The 12,104-nt window shown below is 34.7% G+C and overlaps 1 protein-coding gene across 1 annotated transcript; it reads right to left on the bottom strand.

Annotated features, from left to right (window-relative positions):
* Window positions 1-863: 863 nt before the first annotated feature.
* Window positions 864-7,254, bottom strand: LOC120085446 (DNA-binding bromodomain-containing protein). The gene is made up of 9 exons (XM_039041405.2): window positions 6,267-7,254; window positions 5,695-5,740; window positions 5,488-5,566; window positions 5,348-5,393; window positions 5,168-5,266; window positions 3,781-3,849; window positions 3,369-3,708; window positions 2,999-3,144; window positions 864-2,905 (listed from the first exon to the last, which is right to left on the bottom strand). Exons 1-9 carry the CDS (start codon window positions 6,723-6,725, stop codon window positions 1,553-1,555), a joined length of 2,637 nt encoding a protein of 878 aa, XP_038897333.1. The 5' UTR covers window positions 6,726-7,254; the 3' UTR covers window positions 864-1,552.
* Window positions 7,255-12,104: the final 4,850 nt, after the last annotated feature.

Here is a 12,104-nt window from a genome sequence, read left to right on the forward strand (position 1 = left end):
TTAATTTTAGTTTTAGTGTAACTATTTATTTTTCCTTTTTAAAAATTCCATTGTGTTACAATTATTATAGTTTTCTTACCTTTATTCTCAACAACATAAATTTACTAATACGTTAAACTTTTTTTTAACTTTGGTTAAATTAATGAAATAGAAATAACTTTATAATTTTATTCACATTTAGATATTGTTGTTAGTGAGAAAGTTTGTTCAATAACAAATTATCACATCATTAATTTAAATTAATTATTGATAAATTAGAGATCCAATTACAAATCTACGTGTCCTCAAATTACATTGGAAAAGACCGGTATGAAGATTGACAAATTAAATAACGCCACTTGTCTAAGACAATATTTTAAAAAATGTCTAGTTCCATTTTTCACTCAAAATATGTCTAACGCCGCTTGTCTAAGACATTTTTTAATATGTCTAGTTCCATTTTTTACATAAAAAATGTCTAAACACCTTAATTCTTTAATTTATTTAATTTTAAAATGGACAAATATATCCTTTTGAAAATCTATTTAAAATGAAATCTAAATAAACAAATAGAATGAAAAATATCAAATCTAGTAGCCTAGACTAACAAAATCAAAAAACGAAATAGATGTAAATCATGATAAGAAATGGAAAGAAGATAGACTTAATTTTTTAAAACAAAAAACAAAAAAAAAATAGTTAACAGAAGCTTAAATGTTAAGTTAATTTGAATAATTAAAAATGTGTTTCGGAAGGATTTTGAACATGAAAAAATAACTTTTAAGGGCAAAAATCACTCTAGACATGCAACAAGATTTAAATTTCAAATCCAGTTCATCAATCAAATATCCAAGAAAACACACACCAAATCAGAGATGACATGGTGAGCCAAATAAACAATCAAAATTAATTGGCAAAAACAGCACAACTGGCATACAATAGTTACAACATTATGGCATTGCTGGGTAAATTTTGCATGTATTAAAGCAGCAGAACTACATGGAAGTGGGATTTTATCCAAGTAATTACAGAGAATCTAATTTATCCATCCACCTGTGACTACTCTACAAGGCAAAACTAAACCTGTATCCTCAATTTCTCAGATAGAAACTTTTTCAGCACCTCAAAACAATGACAAGCAAATCATTTTTTTCTTTCCATTCATTTTCAATGGTGGGGGATATACCTGACATTAGGGACCAGTCTGGAACTTTCTGCAAGGCAGTGAAGCGATGGTCCTTTTTCTCGACAGCAATCGGAAAACTGGAAGAAAAAAAATGTCGCCTGCTAAAAATTCTTTCCTCAACTGCAACAGAAGCAGCATCCCACATCCAGATAGATATTGCTTGCTGTGGACATTCCTCATTTCCAATATATAAATCAGGATGCCTATAAATACCGGATTGAAGACTGGTAAGGTTTTTGAGTTTGTTCCGAATGCAAATCATCTGTGTCGTACCAATAATCTGTTTGTGCTCATATTTGGTGCAACATGGAAGAAAGGTTGTCTCAGTTTTATCCCCAAAGGTTGCAGGTTCCTAGAAAGAATCTTTTTCACATGACTAGCCTTCACTTAAAGTTGCAAGGCTAGGTCTGGCTGCTGGGAGTCAACCAAAACACTAGAGGATTGTTTCACGGGAGACCCAGGAGACTGAAAACCGATATTCAAGTCGGGAGGAAGCATTTCCTGTTTCTTCCTTGGTTGGTTATGTGGGCTGAGAGTTCGCCAAGTCGACTGCAACTGGAACTTAGACATGTCAGCCTGGACTAGCTGAGGGTAAATCATGGACCGGTTTTGCAGCTGTTGTTCATTTGGTACAAGAGTGGCTTGTGAAACAAATGCCTGCATAGGGAAATTGCTCTTCTCAGATTGGAGCTGATTGCCTCCAGCACGAAACTCCCCCCATGCTCGTGTCATTTGCGGATGAAATTCCCGAGCTGGATTATATAATGAATCTGCAGAGATTTGACCTTTAGGTGCAGAATTATCTCTGACTTGTTTAAACCCTCCAGCCCCAATGGACATCCATGCACGAGAAGCTACTGCTGCAGCATTATTAGAATCGTCTCTCGTTGCGGAAGGAGCTGATGACAAAGTTGGCAGAGAATCAGATGAAGATTGATTGGATAAGTTCTCTTGTTTTGGGGCTCTTTCAGACATCATTCTCATCAATTGTACTGGCTTACTGGGACCCAGGTCCTGTCCATGAGAAGTTGCCACTGGGGCCGTTTGAGAAGGCAAGCTAGAAGATGATAAAGCAGCCCGTGGACTATTCAAACAATTGCTCGGGAATTTTCCATTAGGCAATCCCCCAGTTACAACGCCACCATTAACACCAGGCAGTTTATAAGGCACGGATTGAACAAGATTTAAGTTTACCGATGTCATATCTCTAGACCTGGTCACGTTTGAATTGGCTTGCTTCTCCACACCAAGATCAACTTTATTTTGTTTTGGTGAGGGCAAGGAATTTAACTCAACTTGCTTTTTGATCTTCTCTACCTCAGTAAAATCCTTGGTCTGCTGGTTTTGCTGAGGAGGACCGGGATTTGGGGTGGACTTAAAGAAAGATGACTTCCCATCTAAGGTGGATCCTCTAGCAAGACCATTCACTTCTGTTCTTGGTGCACTAAGAGAATGTTCCTTCTTAGGCAAAGGAGTATCTGAAGGCTTTCCATCCTTTCTTAATTCGCTGGTAGAATGCAAGTTACGATTGAAATCAGGCTCCTTCTTGTTGTGGTTCTCAAACATTAATACAGGGGTTGGAAGTGGCTCATATTCTCCCACCCAACCACGGCCGAATTTACATCCAACAGGTACAGCCTGCTCAATCCTCTGGGAGGCAACTTTCCACGCAATAGGACCGAGTGTTGCAGCAAATCGAGCGAGACTCCTAGCATAGGAATACTCCGCATGAAGCCCCACCTGATTACCAAAATACAAATGGAAAAAAAATGAAAATCACATGATAAGGCCACCCACTAGTGACTGCAGAGACCAGTTTCTTTGTGACAATACCGCAACAAGCTGTCTTATTTCATCCTCGAAGGTTGAAAATATTGACTCTGATCTTGGCGCTGGTGAATTAGAAATGTTGTAAGTTGCACGCCGGTTGTCATCAAGCACAGATGTCTTTCTCCCCAATTTACCTAGAAGACCCTTTCCTATAAAAATTAGAAGTAAACAAAAATTGATTCAGATGTCTGGACAAAAAAATTTGCTTGCAGAGTGAATGTAACGACTAATCAAGCAGATCTATGGGATATAGAAGAAAAAGAAGAAGGGAAAATTCCATCCTGAATCTTAACTAAAAATTATGCCTCAGCTATCTCAGGGATTTACATGGGTAGTTTGAAACTAGACTGCATCAGTTCCTATTGAACAATACCTGAGAAGAGCTCTTCAGCCTTGTCCTGATTAGTAGCATCAAAGAAGGAGGAACTACCCTCTACTTGCCCGTCCATATTGCTAGGTACCTCGTAGCCGACACCTTGGATTGGATTGGAACTGTTCTGTACATCTCCCGTGGCAGCAAGGGTTGCACCTGAGGAAAAATCAGATCCAATGGGTTCCTGCAAAGTCCTGAAAAAGGGTTTCTTTGGTGGTTGCTTCTTGATGTAAGAATTGGATTTCGTACTCTGCTCCAACTTCAACTCTTTCTCAGAGCGTTCAACTTCATTTCTTACTCTCTCGAATTTCTTCTTGGCTAGCTCTTGAATGGAACGTGCCTTTACAAAACAAGTACGTTAACTAACTGAGAAGGCAGGAAATAAAGAAATTTGAAAAGTCAATCATTATACCTGTTTGTGGTAAATGGTTTCTGGTGAATTGTATTGCATCGCATTTGAGCATATCAGGAAAACATCACTCTGCATCCAAGAAGCTAAATAATTAACAAAATATAGTAAGCCCTACCTCAAGCATTATTCTCGAAACAAGGTTTGACTAAAGTAGTAGATAATGGCCAACTATATAGTCACCATAAACAACATTATGAAGCAAACTAGAATGAAACATCCGCCCCTCCCTTGGAAAAGAAAATAAAATCACTGCTTCTGAAGGAAAGAACCTCCATTCACCCAAAACAGCTCCTGAGTTAGGCCGAGAACAAAATGCAAGGCACAGCATAGAGGCGAAGCACTGATAATTTGATGGCCAATACATACAAGCAAAGAGAAAGGATAAAAAGCCTAACTGAAACCAGCAAGCCAGAAGATTAAAAAAAAAAATCTCAAATTAATTTAAATGAGTGTGAGAAAGAGAGACTACAAAGGTTTTCAAAATGACAAGCCAACTAGGACCCATGAAACAAACTAAATCCAAAATTTCCTCGTGTACTCTCTTCCTTTTGTCAAGAATCTTTCATTGCAAGTTTCAACATCTCAAAAAAGTGAAACATAGCAGAATCATTTGGAGTTTTCTTCATGAATGGAAGACACCACTTTTAAACTTGGCTAAGAATGTTGAAATGCAGAGATACACTTTGTATTTGAAACCAAACTACAGAGATGAGATTGATAAACTTTTCAGCCGGGCTGAGGGATGATCCTGCAGGAAAATGAAGACTTCGATAGGCCTACGAGAAGAGAGTTCAACCAAATGAATTTCCACCCTCCTGGGATTTCTAAGCTTCACTGGATGAGCAAACACTTAAAACCATTCAGGATTGAGATCTATGTCAGCATTACAGATTGGATGGAAGTCAGAAAGTCAGCTGGAAGATTAGCAGGCAAGTTACCAACAACCATTGAAAACCGAAAATCCATTCCGCAATCAATGGTGGCTTTACATGTTAGCCTGGGGAGCTTAAAGCTACAACGCCTTAAAGAAGAAGAAGAAGAAGAAGAAGAAGAAAGAAAAGGAAAGGAGTAAGAAAGAAAAGAGAAGATCAGCCGTCAACGTACAAAGCAATGATATTCTGACAACTGTTCCAACCCCCACCCAAAGGAGACAAAGAAACACAGTACTGGCAGGCACATTAACACATCCAATGAAGGGATGAATGGCACCATGTTTGTCGCTAAGTCAGCCCCCCATTAGCGGCATTCCACAACTAATTGACCGTTGGATCGTCAAAGGCTGGGAAAAGCCAGGACAAGTTTTGGCTCCCAAAACTCAGCAAACGGAAAACCTCAAAGGCACGTGCATGTAGAAGAAAACTCTCCAACCAAAGAATTGGGCACCCACCTCAAATTGTTCCAAAGTTGAATATGATCCGTTGGCCAACTTATTCCTCACGGTAGCAAAGTCCATAGGATGATCAATGACATCGTGATAGTCAGGAAGCTACAACAAACAAACATTATTTCAAATTTGGATGTTGAGGAACGCTGAAACAACCACATAAGAGGGATGAAAATCGCAGACCTCTTCAGGATCAACTGGTTCAGCGTAGACACCATAAGTATCCTTCCTGCCACCATTTCAGATGTTAATTCTAAAAAAAAATTGGAATTTCATATCATAACAAAATCCAAAAGATAAAACAGATTCAATGCCCCCCATACTTCTGAAGTTTGTCAAGGATCAACTCCAATGTCTTCTTATCAGGTAATGGTATCCCGGATGATCGATCTGAGGGAGTCCCTGATCAAAGAAACATCACACATTAGACAAACCCAATTCAAATACAAAGCTCAAAGATCAAAAAAGACAAATTAGGAATAAACCCACAAACTAGAATCACAAATTTCAATTGAAAAAAGAACACAAACCTGGAACAGAGTCGGACCCTTTTGAGCCCACCTTCCTTCCCCTTTCCTGTCAAAATCCATTGTGTCAAACAAAAAGGCATTAAACAAACTCATAAATTCTCATACAACACGAGTCATAAACAAGTATAGAAAGAGACAGAGACAGAGACAGATAAGGCAGACAACATGGAAAGATAAAGGGAGAGAGAAAGAGAAAAAAATGAGTGATTGAGTGAATGGTGGAGAGAGAAAGGTGGGAGAGTGTGATCAGATTCTGTAGGGGTGTTAGTTTTTGACGGTTGACCTCAAAATCCTTAATAGCTCTCAAATCCCCGACACATTCCAAAGACCTAGTGAGAGAAAGTGAAACGGAAATTCGAGAAATGGGAAAGGGGTAAGAGTAATTTTGAAGTCTGGACCAATTGCATAAAAATCTCAGTGATCTCAGCTGAGCTGGACACTCCTCTCTGTTAAACCATACACTTCCCAAATCCCCACTCTGTTTTCACTCACTCACTAATTTTCCACAACCTCTCTTGTTCATAATCTTTTCTTCCAATAGATCAATCCACAGCAGTATTCTGGTTAAGTACCTCATCAATGTCATCGTCTTCATTTTCATCTCCACGAATTTGATCATCGTAGTCATCATCTTCATCCTCTTCTTCACCAATAATCCTCCTCTTCTTCAATGGCTTCCTCTCTGGTTCATCTTCTTCACCTTCCGACGCCGACGAACCATACTCAAGCGCGTGTGCATCACGCGCCTCTGACCTAGAAAGTCCGTCCACTGGAGATAGATGCGTTCCATCTCTTCCTTGGTTCAGCTTCACAACAAGCTTAAGCTTCTTCTCTCTCCTCCTCTCGTCTTCTTCCTCATCGTCATCGTCTTCTTCAAGAAAGTCGTCGTAATCGATGTTATACCTCACATTCCGGCGACGGAGACTCCGCCGCGGTTCTGATTCCGACGATGTCAGTCCTCCACCGGACCGCCGTGCCAGATCTGCCTTCGATGGTCTACCTTTCTTCTTCCTCTTCACGATCTGACCCATCCCTTTCCCTCCTCTCTCTCTCTCTCTCTCACTACCAAAATTTTCTCTCTCTAGAATTCACTCTCTCTCTCTTATCTCTCCACCCTTTTGCTTTGGTACATTATTTTCGATGCTGGTTTGGCTTTTTCGTGAGGCATCTGTGAGGTCCAAGCCTAAACCGAACCTCAGCTTCGGATTCTGAACCTAAGGTTTTGTCCTCCTTCGGTATCAAGTTTTCATTTCCACTTTTCTTATTTTAACCCTTATGCGTAAAAACAGTGCTCTTCAAGACGGCGTATTGTGCTGCCCGTTGCCCGTATTAGCTTCCGTGTTGCTTTTGCTCCTGCCCGTGGTTCTAACGTCATTTCTCTTTTTCCTTTTTTTTTTTTTTACTTTTCTTAATTACGTGCTTTAAGCGCGTGTTGTACACGACTTTATATTTTAGATTCTTTTCACCTATCTGACGCCCAATTAAGAGGGAAAAAAATCTGCGGATTATTTTTAATTTCTACGAATTATTAAATACAGTCATCACTGTATTAAATTTTCATTGATATTTTTATATTTAAAATAATGTTCTAATATTTTATAAAGATATCGAATTGTAGTAAAGATAAATAACATTAATTTTTTGAAAAGAAGCTCCGAGTCACTTAGAACGATAGAGAAAAATATCAAACTGTACTACTTAACTAACCCCCTTGGGACTTAGGAGGTGGTAAAGTAGTCTAAAAACCTTTGAAATGATCATTTTTATTATATTATAAAAAAATCATGAAATATCATAAATAAGCAAAAAAAAAAAGTTATTGATATGAATATAATATAAATAATCAATATTTTAACTTGTTTAAAAAATGTAAAGTGTTCATTTATTAATTAAAAATAGTTTTTGTGATATTTTGTTTTTATAACTTTTTCAAAAATATCCTTTGATATCGATATTTCATGGATGTTTCATAAAATTAAAATCTCGACATTTCAAATCTTAGTCATCAAACATCACGATATAATTGTGTTCTAATAATGGTCATTGAACATTTATTTAGAAGTATACATGTTCTCTAATGGTTATTACATATAAATTCGAGATATTTATTTTTCATATATCAACCAATGAAAATTTTTCAGTTGTATTAATAATTTCACAAAATAATTTTTATAGGTTAAATTATAGAAAATGTCCTCAAACTTTACACTTCGTGTCGAAAATATCTTAAACTTTCAAAAGTTTTAAAAAATATCCCTAAACTTTCAAATAAAAATTCAAAAATACCCCTATTATTAGTTTTGGATGGAAATCATTAATGTTTCGTTTTAAAAAATATGCATAAATGTTGAAATGTTTCAAAAGTACCCAAAAAACTTCAAACAACTTCAAAGCTATTCTTAATGTTAGTGTTATATCAAAGACGGGAGCAAAGGAGAAAGAGGAAATGGAAGAAAGAAGTGATGGATGTAGATAATAGGTAAGATTATTTTTAACTTTTTGTTTTCAAGGTAAGGGTCCTAATGCAATTTTTGAAAGTTTAGAGATATTTTTGCAACGAGATATTAACGTTTTCTATTCATACACTAACCATTTGGAGTTTTTTTAACTTTTAAGATACTTTTTAAACTTTTGACATAAAAGTACAAAATTCAAGGATTTTTAAAAAATAATTTAGCCTTCTTAATATTTTGAAAAGTTGTTGTGTTGGGATATTTTCTATTAGAAAAAAGAAAGGAAAAAAAAAAAAAAGTTGTTGAGTTAGGAGGGGAATTATAATTGGGCTTAAATGGGCCAGTGCTGATATTGCATGTGGCCCAATTTTAATAATTTCTTCTGCAGATTTTCCGTGCACTGCTTTTGGATGGCAGTGTCAAATGTGTTGCAATTATGAGCTTGCTTTTTTAGTATATATTATAAAGTTTTATTTCGTGTTCTTATTTTATTGTGGTATTATTGTTTCGCCTTCTGAAAATATAATAAATTGGTCTAAAAAAAGAAAATATAATTAATGTTGAAGATTTATTATCCAAATTCAATTTTTAGTTGACTAGTTGAAGTTTGAATATCTGATTTTTTTTCTTTTGTTAAAAGTAAGTTGACGTTTAAGCTAGGTTTATATCCATCGATTTAATCTAAACTGTATATATTTCTTCTGAGTTCAATAATCATAGGTGTAGAAATATAACAATTAATGTTGAATATGGTAAATGACGTCTTATCCACATAATTATAATTGAATTGAGAAAGAAAAAATAAATTCTAAACCCAAGATAAGAATGTTCAAGTTTAACTAAAAAATTATTAACGTTTGTCAAATTTAGTACAACAAATCAATACAGGTATTAAGTGGCAAAAGAGCAGTAGTAACAATTGAAGGTGTGAGTTTTACTCTATGTAGCTTTAATAGTTAATTTGATTAAATAAAAAAATCAAATAAACAATCCGTGAAATGATTTATATTTTTTTCATCTTAATTGAAAAATATATATTGGTGAGTTAAATTATTCTAGATTGGGGATTAAATCAAACATTAATCTATTACTATATTAGTTTAGTATAATTGGAAGAAAACAGTTATAATTTTTATTTTCTTTCTTCATAACAGTATTTTAATTATTATATTTACTAAATTAAAACTAAAAATCAGTTTTTTGCATCTCATTATTGATTTAAAAATATGTATATATCCAATACAAGAAAGTGATTAATTACTGAAAAACGGTTAAAATGAAAATGATGTTTTTTGATTTCCTTCCAATTATGTTGGTATCAAATGCAGTAATTTTAGGGTGAAACACACGCGCCAGTCAGGCGAGTGAGAGCTAATTTTCAACAATTATTTGACAAAAAAGGATGAAAGTGACAGTGGGTCCCAGACCAACCCAGCACTTTGACCAAACCACCCACTGAATATATTATTTTACGCGTCTGCTGGACAGGATATTTTCGTCATTTCATAACCTCCTGGCTTCTGATTTACTTCATCTACAACGTGGCATTATATTTACCGTTCTTTTAAACATTTAGGGCTGTTTTCTATGCTGTGAACGGCTCTGATGAAGCCGCGCGTGATTAGAGGTCCTATAAATCTGATTACAAATTGATTGGTTTCTGCATGTAGGACCCCCTGGTGGAATTAAATAAAGTTTTTTAAGGAAATTACAAAATAACCCTTGATGGTTATTATAGTACGTGGGTATGATTATTTGTGTATATTTGAGTGGTAACCTATTAATAATCTTTATTTATGGTAGATACTATTTTAGTAAAATAGTAAACACTTGAAAAATAAGGGAAGAGAGGATGAGAAATAAATAGTAAATATCGTAATTTAAAATAAAAATAGTGGAGTTAATTATAGGTTACAATAGTTGAAGCACATATTATTATAATTTGAGCTCCAAATATAGGGTGGACTACCTACAAACACCTCCTAAAATATCGATAGTTTTAAAAGAAAATGCGGATAATCTCAATTTTATGAAGATTTATATCAAAGTATATAAAATATATGAAAGAATTAGATTAATAAATTTAAAACATATAAATAATTCAATAAACAAATGTTTTATAATTTCAAATGAGTTTAAATATTTGTTTTAATATTCTATTCTTGTTGGCTACATTTTGTTGCTATTTTTTTCAAATAATTTATTAATTTTGAATGGTATAATAGACATGTTGTTTGTCGCTTATGTTCATATATGAAAATATCGATAGAAATATATAGAAATGTAGGTAATAATTTAATACCAAGGAACTGACTAAATATTTGGTGGTTTTTAAAAAAGTAAATGCATTAAATCAAAGTAAGCAAACACCAACAACCATACACCATCAACTCCCTTACAGAATGAGAGCCAGAAAGAAATCCTTCCATGTCCCATAAAACTCTGAAGAGAATGTTAAAAAAGCTAACTTGTTGTCAACTTTGTGTTAGTCGCTGTCAATTCTGGATCTCAAGCATTGCTATGTCGTAAAAGATCTACTGCTTTCAAAATCGGCGCGACCTCAGTGGTAAATCGCCAGAAGTCGATTGCTCCCCAAAGTTAACAAATACCCTTCTCAAACGTGCACTCGTCAAAGAAGGATTGGAATCAAGTAGAGACTTTGCTCAGAATTAAATCATTTTTAATAGAGAAAAATATCATTTCAAACAATCATTTCTCTTTTTATAAGAATCCAACAAAAACGTTTTTCTAAATTAAATGTTTCAGATTTTAATTAAATAGGGTTGTAATCTCCACATTTGAAAACAAGACTTTGAATTTGAAAGAAATCTTCTTAGAGTTTAACCTCTCAAGCTTATGCTTTCTTTGTATTCTTGTGTTTAGAATGTACGATTAGGAATTTCAGTCTAGTTTGATCAATTAGATTGTGGAAAGTTCGAAATCTTGAAGTCAGGAACAAGTTCTCCTTTCTTCTTGATCATTGATCAATTTTTCAAGCTAAATCTGTTTAGCTTTCTTGGGGTTGCTTAGTAAATAGATAATTAGGGTTATTCTTATTACTGTTGTGGGGGTTCACCTTGTTTAGGAGGAGAGTTCTCAAACGTTACTTGTTTATTTGTACTCTAAACATATTATATCCTTACTTGTTTTCTTTTCCATGTCATCTTTCTTTCTTTAATTTCATCTACTTCTATATTTCTTGTGAATCTTCATCTTTTCATTTATCTTGCTTCACAGGTTATTTGTGCTTGCTGCAAAAAGGAAAAAAAAAAAGCAAAAAAAAAAGTGACTTTTTCATCTCCTTTTATTTTCTTGATATTATACTTGCTGGAAAAATTAGAAAAAAAAAATTGTCTTTTGCATCTTTCCATAATTTTTTAAAAGAAAAAAATTCGAGATTTTGTGTCTTTTCGTTTTCTAGGATATTTTGAAATTTCTTGCATGCTTCTCATAAGAATACCATAAGATTTGCTAAAGTTTGAGATATTAGAAGTCTTATAGTATGTTTCACAAAAGAAGAAATCATCGTGCATCCGATAGTAGCGATGATAATTTTTGGAATAATATTCGAGGAAGTTTGGTTGAGTTACGTAATTTGATGGATTACATATCTCGATTGAATGAAAAGCTAAAGTTGCAAAAGCTAGCAAGAAGCAATCATGCCATGTGAGCTATTAAAAATCAAGAAGATAGTCTATTACTAGAAATTGATCAACCATTTCAAGATGAGAGAAATGCACCACCAACAAGAAAGGAAGGTTCCAATGATGGGGTTGTTGAGATGAATGATTCTGATCATCAAAATTTGGGAGAGGAATCAGAAGGTAAAGTTGTCATGGAGAGTGAGGAAATATTTAACCTATGTGTATGGAATGAGATCATAACCAATTCTCTAAAGAAAAGTGAAGACAATGTGAAGTCTAAAAAATTAGACAAAAGTGAGGAGAGAGAAGAGTG

This window comes from Benincasa hispida, chromosome 9, assembly GCF_027475165.1.
Source record: "Benincasa hispida cultivar pf3 chromosome 9, pf3_genome.v1.1, whole genome shotgun sequence".
NCBI lineage: Eukaryota > Viridiplantae > Streptophyta > Magnoliopsida > Cucurbitales > Cucurbitaceae > Benincasa > Benincasa hispida.

Coding starts and splice junctions, on each gene's coding strand:
- LOC120085446 (XM_039041405.2), bottom strand. CDS start 6,725: ATGGGTCAGATCGTGAAGAGGAAGAAGAAAGGTAGACCATCGAAGGCA. Junction 3,709..3,780: donor AAACCATTTACCACAAACAG/GTATAATGATTG, acceptor TGTTTTGTAAAG/GCACGTTCCATTCAAGAGCT. Junction 3,145..3,368: donor GGCTGAAGAGCTCTTCTCAG/GTATTGTTCAAT, acceptor TAATTTTTATAG/GAAAGGGTCTTCTAGGTAAA.